Raw genomic sequence first — 22668 nt, forward strand, 5'->3', positions numbered from 1 at the left:
AAAAGAGAATGATAACATATAGTGGGGTAGTCGTGGAAAATTAGGCTAAACTGTGAAGAAACCAACAATTTAGACTTAATTCTGTAGATGAGTAGTAGTCATGAAGAAGTCAGGGCCTCTCAGGTGGGATTTGGAGAATCTGGGTATGGTGTGAAGTGATATGTGAAGTTACTGGAATAGAAGATATTGAATAGGCAAAGAGTTTAGAGACTAAGAGAAGAAGGCTCAGTAATGGAACAATAAAAAAAAAACTTGAGAAGGGGCAGCAAAAGGGGGAAGAGGAAAAGCAGGAGAATAACTAATGTAGCACACAGAGGAGGAAAGTGTCTTTAAAAAGTAGACAATCAGAAGTATCACTTTAGGAACTAGACAGGGTAGAATTAAGCTAACAGTGTGGGGGATCCAGAGTTCCTTCATGGGAACGTGAAGCCCCAAATCCAAACACAATCAATTGAGGGATAAGTGAAAGATAAAGGAAATTATCATAGCGAGGGCAAAATGCTCTTCCAGGTAACCTGTTGGCTAACAGTGTGAGAGGGAAGGATTTGAGAGTGAGGCAGGATCGAAGGAACACTTTTTTGAGGATAAAGATGATTTAACATTTTATAGATGGGGTAAGGAAGGAGGCTAGAGCATGAAGACAAGATTAATGAGAGTTGGAGATCAGTTATTCATGGGTATAGCCCTGGATGTAGAGTGAGGCAGCAGAAACACAGAGTAAGTATTAGCTACTAAGAGGAGTAGGGAGATAGTTCTTGACTCTGTGACTTAAGGAAGATAGGCTGGATGAGGTGGTAAAGATGGAAGAAGGAAGGCTAGAGCACACAAGCCATGTAAACTCTGTTTTCTCTATGAAGTTTGAGAATTAAAGGTTATATTGAAAGTGAGAAGGAAGACAAGAGGGACCTATAGAAGGGAAATAAGTCTTGGGATAACCAGTGTGAAGAATGAGAAAAGGTGCCACCTAGAGATGAAGAAAAAGTTTCACTAAAATAACAGTGTAAAATGAAGCATGCTAGACTGAAAATGAGAATATCTATGAAGGAAATTATTGTTATTCTTTTTCTTCACTTTCATAATCTTCTATACTAGCACATATTACTTTTATAATGAGACAATATCTGTCATTTTTATAGATGAGTCAGATTTTTTCCTAATCAGATTTCTTGCTTATTTTTAATTGTTCCTTATGGACATGATTATAATATCAGGTCTTTGATGTTGTGGAAAGTACACTTCAGGGGTCATAAGGCTTAAGTTCTGGCTTTGTCCCGAAACAGGCCTCGGCAATACCCTATAAACTTTTCTGAGTCTGTATGCTTAATTTTATAAGGATGTATAATATCTTCTTGCCTGTGTCACAAGTGGCAAGAATCTATATTAAAATGAGCTAATTTAAGATAATTTAATAAATTACTAAGTACTATATATTTGGTGGTATTAGTAATAGTACAATTTGCATTTGGTGAGGATTTCTACCAAATTTCCTCTGGGGTTTTTTTGTTTCATTTTGTTTTGTTTTGTTTGGACAGTGTAGTCTATAATAATACTGGATTTTGCTTTCTCAAAGATGACATTCTTTGTATTTTATTTAACATTTATACCATGTACCCTCTAGGTTTCCCTGAATATTTTTTAATTTACTGAAATAATATGCTTGAGCTTTACTCTAAACAGTTTACTCAGAATTCAGAACAATATTAGGCCATATTAGATTTTAGTGATGTGTTTTCTTTTTTTTTTCTTTTTTTTTAAGAACATCAAAGAATTAAACATACCAGCTTCATGGCATCCTGTTAACCACATAACCATATAAGGCTTTAGGTACTGGATGTTCCATCTAGTTATAACAAGAATCCAGTAAGAAACTCTATAAAATTAAAATGCATTTAGAAGAAAAAACTTAAATTTAAGGCAAAAAGTAAGTCATGTCACTTATATTAATTCCCTTAACTGGATAGAACACTATTATAAAGATTTTTCTTTATTTAGGATTCTGTTGCAAAACCCCATGTGATTGTAGCAGGAGCTGCCACAGTAAGTTATTATCTGTATTCTTACATAATGATTTTTGTTTCATACTTAAGGACATGCTAAGAAACAGTTAACTTATGTTAAATAGAATTCTTGATTGTACTTCTATTTCAATTCCCATTTCTATTATAATTAATGAGGCTGATGAATTTTCATGAAGAAATCTGAGTGAACTTCGTAAACTTGGTGTTAAATGTCAATATTATTTTATATCTAAAATTACATTCTTTTAACTCAATGTTATACATTGAGTGTCTAATTTTACATTAGCTTTTTCTAATTGCCTTCATAGATTTCATGAAATAATTTGACTAATTTTTATTCTAATGTTGAATAAAAATGGGAATTATCTTAAAATAATAACGTCTGCTACAATAGAGCAAATTATAATTTTTCTGTGATAAATACTGAATTAATGCCTAATTTTTACTTCTTAGTGGTCTATCAAGATTCACAATGGTAGCAACGAAGCGCTTTCCCAATATAAAATGAACATTACCTCCATAGCCCCACTTTTAGAAAAACTGGCAAAGACTAGTGATGTTTATTGGGTCTTACAAGGTAAGGAATGAGTAATGAACAAATGTCATTTTGTATATATTCTGAGGGATGAGTTTTTATTGTTTCCTGTTTCAAGAAGCAAAATTACTCCTTTATGAAAATAAATCTTGAAATACGGTTTGTAAAATTAGAATAAATTTGAGTTATTTGCTTTCCTTTTTTGAACTTTAGGAGTGGACAGACTAATAAATAAAATAAATAAAAATAAATAATAAATAAGAATATCCCTCAAGGTCGGGACGCCTGGGTGGCTCAGTGGTTGAGCGTCTGCATTTGGCTCAGGGCATGATCCCAGGGTCCAGGATCAAGTCCCACCTCAGGCTTCCTGTGAGGAGCCTGCTTCTCTCTCTGCCTATGTCTCTGCCTCTCTCTGTGTGTCTCTCATGAATATATAAATAAAATCTTAAAAAAAAAAAATCCCTTAAGGAGCCTCCGCATACAAAAAGGCTGCAGAATATAACAAAGAGAATAAGTTCTCAAAGGCAAATGAGATGTTTAGCTCTTTTTTCTTTTTATTTCTTACAAAATATATTTATTGTAATTGGGGAAATATAAAATTATTAAGTCTGTTTCATAACATTAGACCTATTGGAAGTAAATGTACTTTGGAATTAACAATATATTTCTATCATACCATCTAGCTTATACTTGGTAATGAAATTCTTTAAGAGAAAGTTGACATTAGATCAAGTCATTTCAGGAGTTTATTAAATGTCCATTATTTAATGCCTAGCATAATATGATATCGCCTTGGATATTTTAGCAACTCAACCTGCTTGTTAGAAATTCTTATGATTATTTCCAAATTGAATGTCAAGTTGAATGGAACAACAGAGTGGTGATAATCTGTTCCGTATATTATTTACAGACTCATTGTTAACCTTTTTCTTACTAAAATGAGAAAAAACTAAATTATTTATGGTAAGTGATAAGGGACCTTGATCCTCAATAATATTACTTCCTAACTATGTCAAGAAAGCAGTGACAGTAGAAAAGAAAAGATTGACTGCTACTCTTAATTAGGCATTCTTCCCCAATCCAGTTTTAAATTCCCATTGCCCAGTAGAACTCAATATCCCCAAATTTTAAACTCTTAATACATACTAGAACATAAAAATGTTTCCTTAAAGCTGTGTATGTAAGAGGAAAAAAAGGGATAAAAGTTCTTTAAATTTGAAGGAGATACTGATTCAAAGCATTGGAACCGTAACAACAAAATATGAAATGCAATCAACTAACTTGCATGATCGCAATTTCTACTGATAGGGACTTTTTAAATGTGTTTTAAAAAATATGTGTTTCATGTGCAGATCCTGTTTATGAAGATCTATTAAGTGAAAATAGGAAAATGATCACTAACGAGAAGATAGATGCCTACAATGAAGCTGCAGTCAGTATTTTGAATAGTAGCACCAGAAATTCTAAATCAAATGTTAAGATGTTTAGTGTTTCCAAATTAATTGCTCAAGAAACCATCATGGAATCTTTGGATGGCTTACATCTCCCTGAATCAAGCAGAGAAACTGTAAGAATTCTTGTATTTGTCAGAATATAGAAACTATAATATCTTATTGGTTATAGCTATACATCACTATAATATGGTTAACAAATTATTTATTTTATTCCAGTCTTAATTACTTGTAGTTATTCTGTCTAAGCATATATCTATAAATAATTTTGCTTTCCATCTCCTCGCTGAATATAAAAGAGGGAAAGAGGTTATGGAAGGGAGGAAATGAAGCTTCATTTATTGAGTGCTAATCACTATTAATATACCTTATCTCCTAAGAAGCTTATACGTTCTCAGCACACTCATGTTTAAAAACTATTACTTTATGTTCTCTTTGCCTTAAACCTTAAATTTATAACATTAAGCTTCTGTGAAGAGCACATTTTTAACATATGTAGGATCATTTTTATTATTTCCTTATAGTCCTTATACCCTAAGTATTATTCAAGGTATGTAGTAGTTACTGCACAAATCCAGATAGATGGATGGAAAGGGATTTTAGGTTAAATAAAGAGAACTGCATAGTTGTAACTTTTCACACACAGTAGAATAGATATTATGTAGTTAATGTTTTCTTATAAAGCAGTGATTCTTAATCTTTTTGAAGAGCACATAACCTCTATAAATATTCAGTAAAAGGCAATGATTCTGTTCCTGACATGTAGAAAAATGCATGTTTGCATAAACACACACATGGTTCTCCATATGCTTTAAGGGGCTTTTTGGACACCCCCCGGAACTGTTTAAGAAGCTAGGTTGGAGTTTGTAGGCTAGTATCTTCAAGAGTGCCAGATACAGAACTTCCTGAAGTCACAGGGCTAAAAGGATGAGATTTTCTAAATAGTTGAGTATTTTGAATGCTTAGGCTTAAGTAATCATTTTAGAGTTCCAAAATTCCCTAAACTATAAAATTTTTATAAAACTAGATTTGACTGAATTTTCAACTAGACAATCTTGGCAGCTTGTCTAGAAGATTTTTATTATACTGAAACCATGTTGAAGAGTCCACATTTTATTTGACATTGGAAATCTTAAAACTTTAGACCCGTAAGTGGTCCATAAACTGTAAACCAAATGAAAAGCGAATCACAAATATTGTTAGCTAAGAATTAGTGATTTTTTTGGCAGACATAATTTTACATCTTTTTTTTTTTAAAATACCTAAAGACTAGGACTCTATCTTAAGTATCCTTGGTATCTTCTGTGTTGAAAGTCTGCTAATTAGAATTCTTTGGGCTTTGACATCTGTCCGTATTTTTTTCACCAAAGGTCATGGCCCATTAGCAACCATGAAATCAGTATTTTTTTTAAAGAATAGAATAGAAAAATGTTAGTGTGCATTCCAAATAGTAAGGGTAGATATTGTTTGCTGTATATGTGTTCTGGGTCACATTACAAAATGAATCGTTCATTTTGGATCATAGTCCAGGAAGTTTGAAAAACCCTGAACTGGCTATTACAGCTTGAAGGAATATCATTATTTGCATGAGTGTTTGGGAAATGGTAGCAAAAAAGTACAAAGGCATTTTGGTTTCAGTGCTGAAAAGTCAGTAGTATTCACAAGAGAAAATCTAATGCAAGATATATTACTGACAAGATAATAACCAAATAACTTGATTTGTTCACAGAGTGCAATGATTCTTATGAACGTGTATTGCAATAAGATTTTGAAGCCTGTAGATGGTTCCTGTTGTCAGCCTCGGCCTCCTCTTACTCTCATCCAGAAGCTAGCTGCTTGTTTTTTCACTTTATCTATTATCGGATATTTAATTTTTTATGTAATCCATCGTAATGCTCACCGGAAGAATAAGCCATGTACTGATTTGGAAAGTGGAGAGGAAAAGAAAAATATTATCAATACCCCTGTGTCTCCATTAGAAATACTTTTACAGTCTTTCTGCAAACTTGGCCTGATAATGGCTTATTTCTATATGTGTGACCGTGCGAATCTATTTATGAAGGAAAACAAATTTTATACACATTCAACTTTCTTTATTCCAATTATCTACATCTTGGTTTTGGGAGTATTTTACAATGAAAATACTAAGGAGGTAAGAGTCGTTTCCTTTTTAGCTCATGTTATCCTTTATATCTCACTATAAACTCTGGATTAAATAAATAATATCATTTTTCATGCCAAAATATTCAAATATGTATATAGAAGACAAAGGGATATTGTAGTTGTACTTTGCCTGGTGGACTCTTAACAGTTGCCTTTTTGAAACAGCTTGGAAAAAGTTCAGAGTCACGTGAAGATAATTGAAAGTTGATAAATAATGATCTGTGAAAAGATGTCATAACTTAGTGTTATTTGTCTGTTTAAGGATGGAGAAAGTGGAGGTACTTCCGATTTTATAATGGTCTGCAAAAATGAGATATTATTATCTATATAAGGTTAAAAAAATAAGTGAAAACATAATTAAAAAATGCCTATATTGCAAATTTTGTATTTGTATATTTAAACAGCCAGAGATTGTATATATACAAATTCGAATGTACATAATAATGTGGGCACTGCTTACAATATTCTGAATTTACTATTTTAGAATTACTGTTAATTGCTCACAGTGTTAGTGTAACTTCTTTATAAGGCATGATTTATTTGAATTCATAAACTCTACTGTAAGAAATAACTCTTATATGAGGATGACTAATCAGTTTTTTCATCTCCAGTGAGAATATCCTTGGGAAAATAAACTATAATAATAGACCCTTTTTTCACAATAAAGTGTAAGAGAACTGTAAGGTCTTTTCTAACTGAAACTCTAAGATTTTTTTTTAATTATAAAATGCCATTTTTTAGCTTTACAAACATATCTGTCATAGTTTAAATGTACTCTTAATATAAAACCATAGGTAGCAACTTAAATATTTAAAATCTCTCTTAGGGGATCCCTGGGTGGCGCAGCGGTTTGGCGCCTGCCTTTGGCCCAGGGCGCGATCCTGGAGACCCGGGATCGAGTCCCACGTCGGGCTCCCGGTGCATGGAGCCTGCTTCTCCCTCTGCCTGTGCCTCTGCCTCTCTCTCTCTGTGACTATCATAAATAAATAAACATTTAAAAAAAGAAAAAGAAAAGAAACTTAAAAAAAATCTCTCTTAATTTATATTAATTTTCAAATTCATGTTATATCTTAAATAGCTTTATTATATCTTTTATCAAATCAAATGCCAATCTTTGTTTTTCCCCCCAAGGTTCTTTTGACAGAAGCATTAGCTTTATATCCTATAAGAAAAATTTACTTAATAATAGCTTTATAATGAATTTTTTTTATAATGAATTTTAAAACAGACTTTGGTTCTTTCCACAGACTAAAGTGTTAAATAGAGAACAAACAGATGAATGGAAAGGCTGGATGCAACTTGTGATTCTGATTTATCATATCTCTGGAGCAAGTACAGTAAGTATTTTGAATTTAAGTTCAGAAATCATAGGAAATGGTGGGACTTTACTGTTGCTTTCAGGGCTTTCAGGGCATCACCTCTTTTGTGTTTTATATTCTCCACCATTTAGAGAACCATTTTATTTCCCACCCAGTCTTTATTCCTTAACCATTCTTCTCCTACCACCTGACTCTTTGAGAATATATAGTTTTAAGGCAATAATTTATTTGTCATACCTTGCCTTAATTTTAATTTATAGAAACAGCTGATAACCTAAGAGAAATAATACTCTTATTAATACTCTTAGGTATTATTTCATGCCACCCTGTAGGACAGCTAATGTAAACTCAGGAAAAAACTATATAGATGCAAAGGATTTCAAATAGGCAAGTTACTATCAAAAGAAATCAAAATAGATGATTATATTTACATTCTGTTCTTACTTGCATTTTAGGACGTTTGGCCAACTATTTTTACTCCTTTATAGTTTAAAACCTTAGACCTTCTCTTGCCTCAGTATTTACAGAACTCCGGTGCTAATGGATTGACCATTGTACCACCCATGTGCCCTCTTTCCTAAATATTACGTCCTCCATGAACTGGAGGACCATTTCTTTGCTCATCTATTGCCTTCGGTACATGGACAAAATCATTTTTTCCTTCTCCCAGGAATTAAAAGTCGGAATTCTCATGGTCTCAGAATACCTTGGATTTGTCAGGGGTAGAAAAAATGTATCCCCAGTTGTAATATTCCAGGTACATTGCAGTTAAGGTCAGCTTTTGAGGGTGAACTTAGGTATCTAATAACCGCTTTTCATGCAAGCTTTACAGTGAAGATACAAACTAATTTCTATAAAACATGTTTTAAAAATTTAAGAAACTCATTCATAATTATGGAACTACCTGTTTTTTTATTGCCTTTGCTTACATAAGGCACACATCTGTAAATAATATTTGAATCAATGATAAATTGAGATAGGAGGGAAGTATTGTCCAGACAGAAATATTTTGAAATTTCCATAGCAGCAGTTAAGGTTTTTTTCTCTAACAATTTTTCTTTAACAGGTATCTCTAACAATTTGAAAATAGTATTATTCTTCATTGAGTCTTTTAATCATTTCCAAAAATTGTCAGTGATTTTATGGATGGTTTGTTTGAAGGGCAGCAGATAAAAGAATGAAGTATAATTTATAATTTATACGGAAATTATATGGCTATGATACATATATATGTGGCAGCAATGAAATTCTCGTAATGCTGCAGCTGAAGGGGACCTTGTGCATTCAGGTGGTTACAAAAGATCCCAGACAATAGAAGAGATCCAAGGCAAGGAGAGATGAGGATAGTAAGTAAGACTTAGTTTATGAGCCCAGTTCAGAATTTGGAGGATATATTTGTCAGATTCTCTAAAAAGTAAGTAGAGATGAATATTGAATCCTAGAAATCTCTCTGACATATGAATAAAGATTAGATTAATTTGAGAGGGAAAAATGGCTTTGTTTTAAGAAAATGCCACTTAGAGACATAATTAATTGCTGACATATTAAAGGGTGATACTCCTATTAAAAAAATCAGATAGAAAGAATTAATGGCAGATTAAGTTCCTCAATTCACTGGTTCCAGAAAGAATTTGGATCATAAAAAGATGAAGGCAATTTGGCATTCTATTATAATCATTTGCTAAGCTAGCATTCTAATTCTAATATATCTTAGACTACATCCCAGTATATCCTAAATTGCAATTTAAAAAAAAATCCCTGTTCTGGAAGGACATACTTTTCATTAACAGATCATTTGTTATGATTAATTAACATATTCCTGTTCTTTTATATAATAGGATTTTGTGGTTAAAAATTACCTGTATCTACATTGGCAAAGCATTATAAGAATGGGTTATAACGTTTTTTGGGACTTGATTCTTGGATATTTGAAGGATTACCCTCATTAAAAACATTTTAACTGCCATGGTTATTTTAATTATCTAATCTTAATGTTTTTTATTTTGAGTGAAATATGTTAAACTTTAGTTGTGCCATGTTTCTATACCAAAATAGAAACTATAAAAAATTACAGAGAATTATTAAAATAATCTGGATGGTCTGGCAGATTGCAGTTGTTGGTATAAACATTACTTTAAAACATAATTTATAGAAAATATGGATAAAGTACTGTGAATTTAATATGGAGAGTACAGTGAGTTGGGTTTATGCAGTAGATGATTTTGTGTTCTACTGTGGGGTTTTTTTTTTCCCTTTGGGAGTTTTTTTTTTTTTAAGATTTTATTTATTTATTCATAAGAGACACAGAGAGGCAGAGATACAGGCAGAGGGAGAAGCAGGCTCCATGCAAGGAGCCTGATGTGGGACTCGATCCCGGGTCTCCAGGATCACGCCCTGGGCCGAAAACAGGCGCCAAACCGCTGAGCCACCCAGGGATCCCCTCCTTTGGGAGTTTTTAAGCAACTTTCATAAAACAATCTGAATAAAAGATCTTGAGGGAAAATTTGTGGGACTAGAAAAAGACCAGAATCAGAAGCATCTAGCTATTATAATTTCAGTTGGAATTCCAAATATATTTTAATACTAAAGTTTTGTTGTAATACTTGACTCATGAAAGATAAAAAGAAAAATAATTTGGATGAAAGGAGACTAAAGAGGAATGACAGCTAAGTGCAATGTATGATCTTTGATTCAAGATTGTTGTAAAAGGGGCACCTGGGTGGCTCAGTGGTTGAGCGTCTGCCTTTGGCTTAGACCAAATCCTGCATTGGGCTCCCCAGAGGGAGCCTGCTTTGCCCTCTGCCTGTGTCTCTGCCTCTCTCTCTGTGTCTCTGCCTCTCTCTCTGTGTCTCTCATGAATAAATAAATAAAATCTTTAAAACAATTACTAAAAAAAATTTTTTTAAACCATAAAGAATGTTACTGGGACAATCAGGGATATTTGAATACAGATTGTACAATAGATTCTGTTATTTCATATTAAATCTGGGGGATGATAATGATAATATGGTCATAATGGTCATATAAGAAACTATTCTTAGAAGACACTTGCTAAAATATTTAGGAATGATGTCATGTAGTCTGCCACGTTCTTTAAAATGGATCAGCATGGTATATGGGTGTCCATTGTAGTATTCTTGCAACTTTTCTGTGGGTTTAAATTATGTTAAAATAAAAACTTGGAAGAAGTATTACATGTAATAATGCAACATTGGCAGGTACTTGGCAGATTATTATGATAGTGTTTAATTTAAATGAATAGTATTTTCTATTTAAATGTAATAACCAGGTCTTAACTCTGTAGGTCCAGCCCCAGTCTTGAAGGGATTTCAAAGCATGTTTTATGGACATGGTTAATGTAACTGGGAATAGTTAGCCTAGGTTTGACAGCTGTCAAATACTTGTGGAACAATCAGATAAAAGAGTGATAAGTGTGTACAAATGACTCTAGAGTTAGACTCCTCATTTTGGAAGCCGCTAGCCCCATGTGGCTGTTGAGCACTTGAAATATAGCTGGTTGGAATTGAGATGTGCTGGTTGGGATTGAGATTAAAGACATACCAGTTAAATATGATTCATTGTGGTAAATGCATACTAAGTTCAAAAAATTAGTGTAAAAAATATAAAATATTTTACTACATGCTTATTACATGTTGAAATGATAATATTTTGGATATATTCAGTTAAATAATGTTATATTAATTAAAATTAGTTTCACTTGATTCTTTTAGCTTTTTAAATATTCTGGTAGCCATATTAAAAATGTACTATGTGGCTCTTATTTTATTTTGATTGCATATCACTGTCCTTGAAAGCTGAAGTTGGTAGCTTTTAGGCAGAGTTAAACTTCTCAACTTTTCTTGAAAAGGAACTTTATGATAGTGAATGATCATCTGAAAATGGAATGGAATGCCTTGGGAATTTGTATGTTTTCTGCTATTAAAAAGTATTCAAGGGGGCACCTCAGTGGCTCAGTCAGTTAAACATCCAGCTCTTGATTTTGGCTCAGGTCATGGTCTCAGGGTTATGAGATCAAGCCCTGTGTCAGGGTCCTCAGTGGGGTGTGGAACCTGCTGGAGATTCTTTCTCGCCCTCTCCCAGTGCTCCACCTTTCCCCACACTCTAAAAAAAAAGCGTTTAGGTACTTGAAGGGAATATTTTAGAGTGTTTTCAAGAGTAAGTTAAGAGGCTTAGATTTGATAAATCCTGAGGTTAATATGACGTATCCTACCTTCATCATCACTGTGATTCTAGTATGTTACACCTTCATTGAAAATTTCTGATTTAATAAGACATTTAAAAAGAACTAATGATGAAGGGCAATAAATAAAAATATTTATATAATAAATAAAAACTATGATAGATTGTCCATGCTTTAAGAATATCAAAGAGGGAAAAATTACTTTCATCTGAGAGTAAAGACAGGAAATTTTGAACAGTGCTCTAAAGAAGAACAGGATTTGAATAAGCAAAATATGGTCTCAAGAACAACATTCCGGGGTAGAATAAACAGATAAACAAAGGAAATGTGACAAGGAGGCACAGGAAGGACCAATTTAGGAGACAGAGAATCTTAACAGTTTAACTAGAGTGGAGGCAGTATTGAAGGATTTATAATCTATTATAAATTCAGGGGTTTTTATCTTCTCAGAAAAGGAAAAGATGTGTTCAAGGGTGCATGCAAGGATATATACAAAAGATGCATACATTCAAGAACTTATAAAATCTATTTAGGGTGTCTACTTGATTGTTTTTTTCCTGCAAAGTATCACTTGGGAAAGACACATTAACCTGAAGTAGCCATAAGCAGTGTCAGTCCTGGATAATTACAGAGGTGATCAGATGAGTCTATAAAATAGAAGCCAAAAAAATTTTTATATAGATTTAGTAATTATCCCTGAAAGAATGGTTTTATAATTGCAAGGGTTGGACTTCACTGAATAAGGCTTTTAAAGATCATTTTAAAAAACAGGGCACAAGTTGTGTTGTGGAGATCGTGAATATACATGTAATGGACCAATGGCTGATGGACAGAGTGAATGGCAGTGTTCAGGGTTATGAAAATTAGGACTTATAAATGAGGCAGTTTTCCAGTGATTCCCATAAAATGTGGATCAGAAATGTGTTACATTTCATTTAACTTTGGAGTGAAGCTAGGATGCTCTGGAAAACCATTGTAAATGATTCTCAGGGTTTGGTCACGATGTAACATTGATGTGGGAGAGTAGGATAAAATTGTTTTATAAAAAAATTATTTTATAAATCAAAAGTGGGAGGAAAATAATATTCCTAAGCTATGTTTGCATATGTTTTTACTATATATATTTTTGCTAAATAACTATATATTGTAAGTAGTTATATGACAATTTACAAATCTAGAATGTGTATTTGAGGGGGCCAAAAATGTGGGATTTTTGTTATGTTTTTCATCTTCTGATTGGGAAAATGTGAAATCTGCAGTTACCTTGTATTCATCATATCTGGTGACTAATAATTATGATATCATATATTAATTCTTAGTGGAGGAAATGTACAGAGTGTTTCACATTTATTAACTCCTGCATTCCTCATAAGAACTTTATTTTGCAGTTTAGAAAACTCAGACTTAGTTAGCTAGTAAGTGGCAGAACCAAAATTTGAATGAGGTCTGATTCCAAAGTCTACATTTTTTTTAACTCTTGCTATGCTGCCTAAGTTTTGAAAATAAATCTTTTTATTGACCTCATGCCAACAAGTAACAATGACCATTGTCTTGATTAAATGTATTGGTTATGACAACTCAAAGTATAGTTAGTGTCAACATATTTTACCTATTTATTTTTGTCAACAGTTTTTGCCTGTGTATATGCATATCCGGGTTCTAGTTGCTGCATACCTATTTCAGACAGGGTACGGGCATTTCTCATACTTTTGGATCAAAGGAGACTTTGGAATTCATAGAGTCTGTCAGGTAGGAATGTATTCAGTTTTCTTTTTCATTTTGGTGCAGAAATATAAATATGGTCATTATAAGGACTCAGATAATTTGAATTTATGAAATTACACTCTAAAGTTGTGTTATCTCTGTGTTCTGTGGTTAATAATTTGAGATAAATAATTTATTACTGAGGGAAGAGAAAATGTAATTTAGATGAGTGTCTAATAAAAGCACTAGTACACAAGGGACAACATTGCTAATTCACTTCAGTTTTGTAGAAATGTACAGTTACCTAGGATTATTGTAATATGTTTTCTTTAAGAAGAAGATTAATACTTATTAAGTTTCTACCTTGTGCTGGGCACTTTTTGATTATTAGTATGTTTATCCCTCATTACAATCCACAGTTGTGATCTTCATGTTTACAGAAAGAACACTGAGGCTTAGAGAGGTTAAATAATTTGCCTGTGGTCACATAGTAAGTGGTACAGCTCTGATATCAATCTGCTCAAATTCTGTGTTCTGTGAATGACATCACACTGTCTGAAATGACGGTTTCAGGGGTCCCAAAGACACTTTTTAATTTGAGTAATATTATTTTGTATCTATGACAACTCTCAATTTAATCCTAACTGGGGTAAATCAACATCAAACAGATGAAATGGACACCCTTTGGTTGAAGTAATCTAATCTCTGCTTATAAACTGTAGCCGTAGGAAGGAGGCTTATGATTCTTTCCCCACATTTAACAAGATGGCACTTGTAGCCAGAGGACAGCTCAGGCTGGTGGTTTGCTTGGATTTAGTTAATATAATGATGCATAAATATTTTATATTCAACTCTTTACAGTGATTGTAGAACAAATGTAATTTTAAGGATTAGTAAGATATACTTGTACATTTATTACTTTTGTCTTAAATAAATGTTTATGCTGTATCAGAGAAAATCTATCTTTGTTCTTCATGCATACCTGGAATGAAAACCATTTTCTTCTCCTTTTTAATAGGTCTTATTTCGTCTCAATTTCCTGGTAGTGGTGTTATGTATAGTAATGGATCGACCTTATCAATTCTATTACTTTGTCCCCTTGGTCACTGTATGGTTCATGGTCATATATGTTACTCTGGCACTATGGCCACAAATAATCCAAAAAAAAGCAAACGGTAAATATGCTCTCTTAAATATAAATATATCCTTTGAATGCACTAAATTTCTTTTTAGTTGTTAAAGGCTTTTATTGAGACATAGGCAGTTAAATTTATGTGTAGTGTTTGTTGACATTTAAAACTTTGTTCTTAAACTCTGCTTTGAAAATGTTATAGCTAATTCAACTAATACAACAGGGCAGATGAACAGTTTGCATGTATATTGTATGTGCGTTTTCTTTTTTTTAATTCCCCCCCCCAAAAAAAAATGGCCACAGTTTTCAAACTGTCTTATACAGAGCAGGAGGATGAGTACTAGAAGAGAGAAGAGCAAGCCAAATAGGGTTCCAGGACTCTACATCCTTCTTCAGTCTTTGATAGCTCTGCTTTATTTGATTTTTTACATTATTAAGAATTTGGGGCAAGCATTCATTTGCAAAAAGGCTTTTGGTGTTAGCCCAGCATAAGAGCACTAATATAATTTATCTTCTAGATAATCCTTTACACAGTTAGTGTCACCCTGTTGTACACAAAGGATACCCAAGTTCCCGGAGGGTCATCACCTTCAAACTCCACACAGCCAATTACTGATAATGTTCAGAGTGAGGCCGCACTCATTTATCTTAATACTTTTTTCCCCTCAAGATCATATCATTGAAATAGAAGTTTCCCTCTTTTGGAAAAAATCAAAGTTGTTATTTTTAATAATTTTTAACTTAACTCTTTTAACCAAATACTGTATATCAGAAATATTTTCCACTGGCCTCCATAATAATGTCAAATAACTTTTTCAGGAAAGAGTTGAATTCCAACCTTTAATCAAGTCCATGAATGTCTTTGAACAGCCTCTGTAGCTTAATCCCTTGACACCAACCTCACGTATTAATCAAATGAAATAAATATATATGTAAACTATGAACACATAACTTAAAATATGCCTATGGTAAAATACATCTTAAGGTTAAACCCTGATCCATTAGAGAGTTCTCAAGCTCTCCCCTTGGAACTTGAATGTTTAAGCAGTATTACCAAGGTATATTCAACATGAGTGTTAGAATTATATGATAAGTTTTGTTCCAAATTTTGTACTAACTTTGAATAATAAACAGGTGTAGTTGAATCCAGGAGGTTTTTTTTTTTTTTTTTTTTTCAGGAGGTATTTTCAGATATATTTACAGTGGATAAACAGGAGATACGGAGGGTTTCAGGTGTAGGTTGTGGCCTCTTTCCTAGCAAGGATGCTCTATCTTTTCCTTTGCCCTTCTTATAATTTATATCACTTACATATATCTTATGTATCCTGTGTGCAGCCCTCAATTATTCTAAGAACTGTGCAGGGTATTGATATGTTATGTAGAGACTATTAATATGTTTTCTAATGTAAATTTATACTTTTTAGTAAATTAAATATTTTCTCTCTTAGGAAATTGTTTCTGGCATTTTGGCTTACTGTTGAAACTAGCCTTCTTGCTGTTATGTATATGTTTTTTGGCATATTCTCAGGTTTGTACAGTCTTTTCAGTTTATATTTTGTTCTATTTTATTTTAAAGTTCAAGTCTATTAAAGTATGTGAGAAGAGTCAGAGCTTTTTTTTAGCTTCATTTTTTAATGACTGTAATAAAAGTGTCACTCTGTAGTTGACTACTCAGTGTAGTTCTTTTGAGACCTATCTACTTTTGTTACCACTGTTTTTGTTGTAAGAGCAATTTGAAGCTCTTCCTCTGGCAATTGTTCAAAATCCATTTTACTTGACTTTGATCAATCAGACGTTTATTGAATGCCTCTTATAAGACACTGCTCTAAGTGGAGATCAAAATTCTCTTGACAGAATTTGCAACTTGGTTTGTGCATTATTCATTGCATCAAAAGTGTTACTTGATTTTTCCATAACTGCATAGAGTAAAATTTTGGCAGTTAGTAAAACCAACTTAGGAGCAAATGGGTTTGCATATATGTAAGTATGTTGAATTTAATAAATTTTTTGGATATTTTCTTATTTCTACTGTTTTATCCCCCATTATGATGGTTGAGATCTTCTCAGCTACTTTAGCAAGGTGACAAACTGCTATCTGCTGGTCCGTCATCAGGTAGACATATTGTTTGGGCAGCATGATATTTATAACAAAATATTTTAATTTGAATGCCTATAGTTGTGACATATTCTGCAGTTTGCTCCCATCTCTAGTGTTCCCCATCTTGGACTTAATCTGTGTCAGGTGCAAATGCCATATAAACATTGTGTGTGTGTGAGTGTGTGCGTGTATGTGTGTGTGTATACGTGCATGTGTGATCCTATAAAGCTGGTTTTTGTTTGTTTGTTTTGTAGACTTTCATACTTATTTTCATACTTAGAAGTAAAGCATTTTTATTTCTGCCTAACCTCCAGGGTTTTTTACAGGAGATTTATAAAATAATAAGGAAATGATAGCAAATGTATAAAGAAATAGCCAGGTAACTGGAACAGCTATTTGACATTTACTTATTAAAATTCCAAACACTCTGCAGTACATATGAGGGAGAGAAGGGAAGGTGAACCACAGGTTCAATAAAAAGACTAAGAAGGTTTCCCCAGTTTTGGATCAGTGCACTTGGGGGAAAAAAAAAGTATGTGGCCCAGAGTAGCCCAGTGTCTTGTACAAAATGAATGCTCACTGGGATCCCTGGGTGGCGCAGCGGTTTAGCGCCTGTCTTTGGCCCAGGGCGCGATCCTGGAGACCCGGGATCAAATCCCACATCGGGCTCCCGGTGCATGGAGCCTGCTTCTCCCTCTGCCTGTGTCTCTGCCTCTCTCTCTCTCTCTCTCTCTCTATCATAAATAAAAAAAAAACAAAAAAACAAAAAAAAAAAAAACAAAACAAAATGAATGCTCACTAAATATTTTGCCCAAATTAAATATTTGTTAAGAAACAGATTTTTGTTTGTTAAGAAACAAATTTTTAATCAGAAATAATATTTAAATGATAAATGCATCACATATATATGATCTCTTAAGACCATGTAACTCTTATAGATACTATATATTTCTGTTTCATATCGGTATTGTATTTATATTTTTGTATTTCATATCACTATATATATGATCTGTAAGTACTTTATATTGCAACCCTTGGTAAGAATCATCCTGTTTTCTGAGGAATACATTTTGACCTCTATTTAATAAACTATAAATATTTAAAATTCTTAAATGGTTAAATGGAGAATATTGCATTTTATTAAGATAATAAGGTTTCAGCATTACCTAAAATACAATGTTATTTTCTTTCTTTCTTTTCTTTTCTTTTTTTTTTTTGGTTTTTAATAGCCTTTTCAAAATTGTTATGTTACATTTTTTTTGCTGTGGCATTAGGTCTAATAATGGAGCTTTCCTTAATAGAGTTTGTTGCCGTTCTTTAGTCTGGAAATTGAAGTTTTTGTTCTCTACTTTGAAAGACTTCATTAATGTGCAGGAATGCACCCAAGACTTCTGCCCCTTCATTCCCAGATTTTCCAGGCTTGTCAGATTAATAAGAGGGTACCATTCACTAACTTGACCACAGTAAAATTGTAAACTTTGTTTCAAAGGCTAGTAATGGCATTTGGGTATGGTTGATTGAGTAAGGTGACTAATTCAGAGGATTCTTTTAACTCAAATGGTTAATTAGAGATTATTGAGGACATTTAGAGAAAGAAAAACTGTATTTTAACCTTAACTATCATTCTTTAGAATATTGATATCCTATTGGCTGAGGTCTTTTGTATTTTGGTATTTTGATTAGTAAATATTAGCTGTTTTGTGTACTAGATTAAAAACCTTAAATGGAAGAATTTTCCAGTTACTAGCTTACTTTTTTTTTTTTATTTTGCAATCTCTGTAACCTTTCATGTGCAGTAAAATAAGTTACCAGAAAGTTTTAAAAGTCATATATGTTAGCCTTTATTAAAATAAATTTCTTTTCAAATGAAAAAGAATTTTTAAATTGTGAATGACTCTTATATAATCATAACTTTAGAAAACTATAATTTATAATAGAATTAGAAAACAAGTATTGACTTGTACCATCTTAATTTGTGTTCTGGATTCCTTTTCTCAGGGTGCATTTGAGAAGATCTTTTCTCTTTGGCCATTGTCCAAGTGTTTTGAACTGAAAGGGAATGTATATGAATGGTGGTTCAGATGGAGGTTAGACCGTTACGTATGTATTTACCTTGTGATCCTTTGCCATTTCAAAATATACTTTTAAAAATTATTTGGAAAATTATTTAGTTTTGGAATAAGGAAGCATGTTGACTTGATAAATTAAAGCAGCCCTACTCCTCCTGTTTTTTTTTTATAGCAGAGAAAGGGTATGCATGGATATTTATATCAGCAGGAAAACTCTCTAAAAATGCTGTCTATAAAAAGGCCTTTGTTTGAGTCCTAATTTTGACTTATAAATGATCCCTCATAGGGGTGCCTGGCTGGCTTAGTTGGTAGAGCGTGCAGCTCTTGATCCCTGGGTCATGAATTCAAGCCCCACATTGGGTGTAAAGATTAGTTAAATAAACTTAAAAAAATGATCCCTCGTGTATATGCTTCAGCCATACAATACAATATTTATTGAGCCACCAGGCTTCTAAGCCTTACAATCTAGTATAAATCCCAAGACTACTGCTTATAATTAGGTGCTAAGTTATGCAGTGTGGATTTTGTGGTAGAAGCGTGCAGAGAAGAGATACCAGTGTCATGGGTCAGTCCATAAATTAATCTTAAAGGAAAGTTAAGATTCAACTGGCCAAGAAAATATAAAACATCTAGCACAGCATTTGGAGAATAATGGACAATGATTAAATAATAATTACATCTCTTCTCTCCACTTTTCCTTCCATATTACACTCATCCTTTGTTTCATTCAACAAATCTTTTCTTTTTTTTTTTTTTTTAACAAATCTTTTCTTAATGCCTATTCTATGCCATTTCTGGTTTTCAATACCTATGTACTTTCCAGTGTACTACATGGCATTTCAAAACCACATATGACTAAAAAGCTTTGCTAAAATCTTGATATCAAATAACTTTAAATTCTCAACTTTGTCATTAGAGCAGTGTACTATGATATGATAGTTCATGTTAAGTCCTTGTTTAAAAAAGAGAAGCTTTGAGGTGACACCTAGGTGGTTCAGTCAGTTAAGTGTCTAACCCTTGGCTTCCAGTTCAAGTGGTGGTCTCAGGGTAAGAGGAGGGCTCAGCAGGGAGTCTGCTTGGAGATTCTCTCCCTCTGCCAACCCACCTCTCCCACTGCCATGTGCATACTCAGGCATGTGTGCTCGCTCACTCTCTCTTCTTCCCTCTCTCTAAAAAATAAATCTTAAAAAAAATAGGTAGCAGCTTTATGTGCTTTCTGGTCCACTGTATTTTTTTTCCTTTGCATTCTTGTGTGTATATGCTTCTTTTTAAAAGCATGATCTTGGTGCTGTTAGTGTTAATTTATTTGATTGAAAGTATCAATATAAAATGTGTTTTATTTTGGTTTAGTATTTAAGTTTTATATGTTTCCATAATAGTTCTATTAATTATTTTTGTTATTCTTTTTTAATTACAGTATAGTTGACATAGTGTTATATTAGTTTTAGGTGTACAATATAATGATTCAGCAACTTCATACATTACTCAGTGCTCATCATGATATGTGTACTCTTAATCCTAATCCCCTGTTCCACCCATCCTCCAACTCACCTCCCCTCTGATAATCATCAGTTTGTTCTCTGTAGTTAAGAGTCTGTTTTGATTTATCTCCTTTTCTTTGTTTGTTTATTTTGTTTCTTAAATTATACATATGAGTGAAATCATATGGTATTTGTCTTTTCGGATTGACTTATTTCACTTAGTATCGTACCCTCTAGATCCACCCATGTTGTTGCAAATTCATTCTTTGTATGGCTCAGTAATATTCCATTGTGTATATATACTGCTTCTTTTTCCATTCATCAGTCAGTAGACACTTGGGCTGTTTCCATAATTTGGCTAGTGTAGATAATGTTGCTGTAAACATTGGGGTGCATGTATCTTTTTGCATTAGTGTTTTTCATTCTCTGGGTAAATATCAGTAGTGGAATTACTGGAGAAAAGTTCTACTTTTAATTTTTTGAGGAACCTCTATACTGTTTTCCACTGTGGTTGTCCCAGTTTGCATTCCCACCAACAATACAAAAGGGTTCCTTTTTTCTCAATGACACTTATTTTTTTGTGTTTTCATCATTATTTTAAAATTATCTTTATTTCTTTGCTTGCTGCTGAGACTGCTCAAAATGAACCAGCTTATCTCATATTGTTGCAAGAGCGGTTTGCTGTCCTATTGCAGATTGTTTCTAACAATCATTGACTTTATGTCATTTCTTGAAGTTTAAGTCCTTCATAGAAACTTCCAACCTTTAAGCTTTTAACCTACTTACTTTAGTACTTATTGTCCTCCTTTACCAAATATTTATGCTATTTATTGAAAAGTTGCTATTTAAAACAAATTTTCTCTTCTTATTTTTCAGGTAGTCTTTCATGGAATGTTGTTTGCTTTCATCTATCTGGCTTTACAGAAGCGTCAAGTACTTTCTGAAGGAAAGGGTGAACCTCTTTTTTCAAACAAAATTTCAAATTTTTTATTGTTTATTTCAGTAGTTTCTTTCTTGGTAAGTTTCAAAATGTAATCTTGTAATTTTTCAAAGTCCTAAATGTATAGAAAATTAACTTTAGGCAATAGGAATTTAGTCAATTGTTTTTAATAAATAAAATCTTTACTTCAAAATTCTTTTTCTCTGTATTTTTCTAATTGAACATAGATGCTAAGGCAATATATAAGTTTAATAAGAAGAATAATTGAGAACTCAGTGAAATAGAAATTTTCAAAGTTGTAATAGGGAAAAAATGTAACATAAGGTATTTAACAGAAAGAGCCATCACTGCCTCATGATCACTGTTTCCAGAAAAGCACAGACCTATGCTCTTCTCTCTCTGCTTTCTTTTATTTGAGCAGTTGAACAAACCATAGCAAGTGAAGACCAAATGAGTGAGCAGTTTTTACTGAAGCTTTTTAAATAGCATAATGGAATATAATGTTATAAACAAAAAAACATGTAAAGATCCTGAGAAAGCTGCCTTATTTAGGCATAACTGTTTTCATGAACTGATCCATGTGTTTTTTGTTTTAGACCTATTCCATCTGGGCTAGCAGTTGTAAAAACAAAGCAGAGTGCAATGAACTCCACCCATCTGTATCTGTGGTACAGGTAATTATCTTGATTTAGGAAAAAAAATTTTCTTAATTCTCATTAAGAATACAGTCTTTACAGGCAGTATGATTTGAGATCAAACTATAAAATATAGGTATATTACTTAATCTTCCTAAGCCCTACCATCCTTTATTGTACAGGGACTTTAAAATCTCTTTTAAAGGATTGTTATACTAAATGTATAGAAATGATTGGTATTGGTCACTTAGTGGGCACTTAGAAAATGTCAGTTCTCCTCATATTTGCTTTGTTTTCATTTACTCATATTTATTTACTTAATCATTATTAATGTGTTAAGTACTATGCTATAAGTACACATACATGTGTAAGAAGTTCCATGTTAAGATGCATACAGCTCCTGCTCTCATGGAATGAACAGTCTGATAGATATATGGACCAGTAAACATTCATTCATTTAACATTTTTTATTCATTTAACAAATACTTGATACCTACTATGCACTAGATATGCTGGGAAGATACAGAGGTAACCAAATCAGACTTGGTTCCTACCCTTCCAGAGCCTTCATTCTTTTATTACAGATAGTAATCATATAATCACCATGTAATTAGAAATAGTAGTACATGGTGCTACAAGAGAATATAATGAGGGGATATGACCTAGTTGGAATTGACGCAAGGCGTGGTCAGGGACAGAAATTATTTCCCTGAGAAAATTAAGTTGAGAATGGAGGGATGCAGGCAGACAGCAAGAACTCAGACCCTGTAGGGGAAGGGAGCATACTTACATTCAGAGAATTTGAGGAAGGCTGTTCGAGCTACATCTCAGAGAGCTAGGGTTGAGAGAACTATGTGGTAGTGACCAGGAAGTGGGCAGAGGCAAGGAGTATCTCAAATCAGATTGATGGTTTGCAGAGATA

General features: G+C 33.0%; 1 protein-coding gene across 7 annotated transcripts in view; it reads left to right on the forward strand.

Annotated features, from left to right (window-relative positions):
* Positions 1-22668, forward strand: part of CASD1 (CAS1 domain containing 1) — a 69333-nt gene that overhangs the window by 40786 nt on the left and 5879 nt on the right. For 6 of the 7 annotated variants that reach the window (XR_003145656.3, XM_049093577.1, XM_035698663.2 and 3 more), the window contains exons 6-16: positions 1993-2037; positions 2472-2595; positions 3906-4120; positions 5734-6156; positions 7415-7504; positions 13317-13436; positions 14410-14566; positions 15972-16051; positions 18620-18721; positions 21048-21188; positions 21708-21785. Coding sequence is in view for 6 of the 7 variants with exons in the window: in XM_049093577.1 (XP_048949534.1) it covers positions 1993-2037; positions 2472-2595; positions 3906-4120; positions 5734-6156; positions 7415-7504; positions 13317-13436; positions 14410-14566; positions 15972-16051; positions 18620-18721; positions 21048-21188; positions 21708-21785 (1575 nt within the window). In the remaining variant the exon portion in view is untranslated. The remainder of the gene's footprint in view (positions 1-1992; positions 2038-2471; positions 2596-3905; positions 4121-5733; positions 6157-7414; positions 7505-13316; positions 13437-14409; positions 14567-15971; positions 16052-18619; positions 18722-21047; positions 21189-21707; positions 21786-22668) is intronic. The other variant, XM_049093578.1, reaches the window with a different exon arrangement.

This window comes from Canis lupus, chromosome 14, assembly GCF_003254725.2.
Source record: "Canis lupus dingo isolate Sandy chromosome 14, ASM325472v2, whole genome shotgun sequence".
NCBI classification, from domain to species: domain Eukaryota; kingdom Metazoa; phylum Chordata; class Mammalia; order Carnivora; family Canidae; genus Canis; species Canis lupus.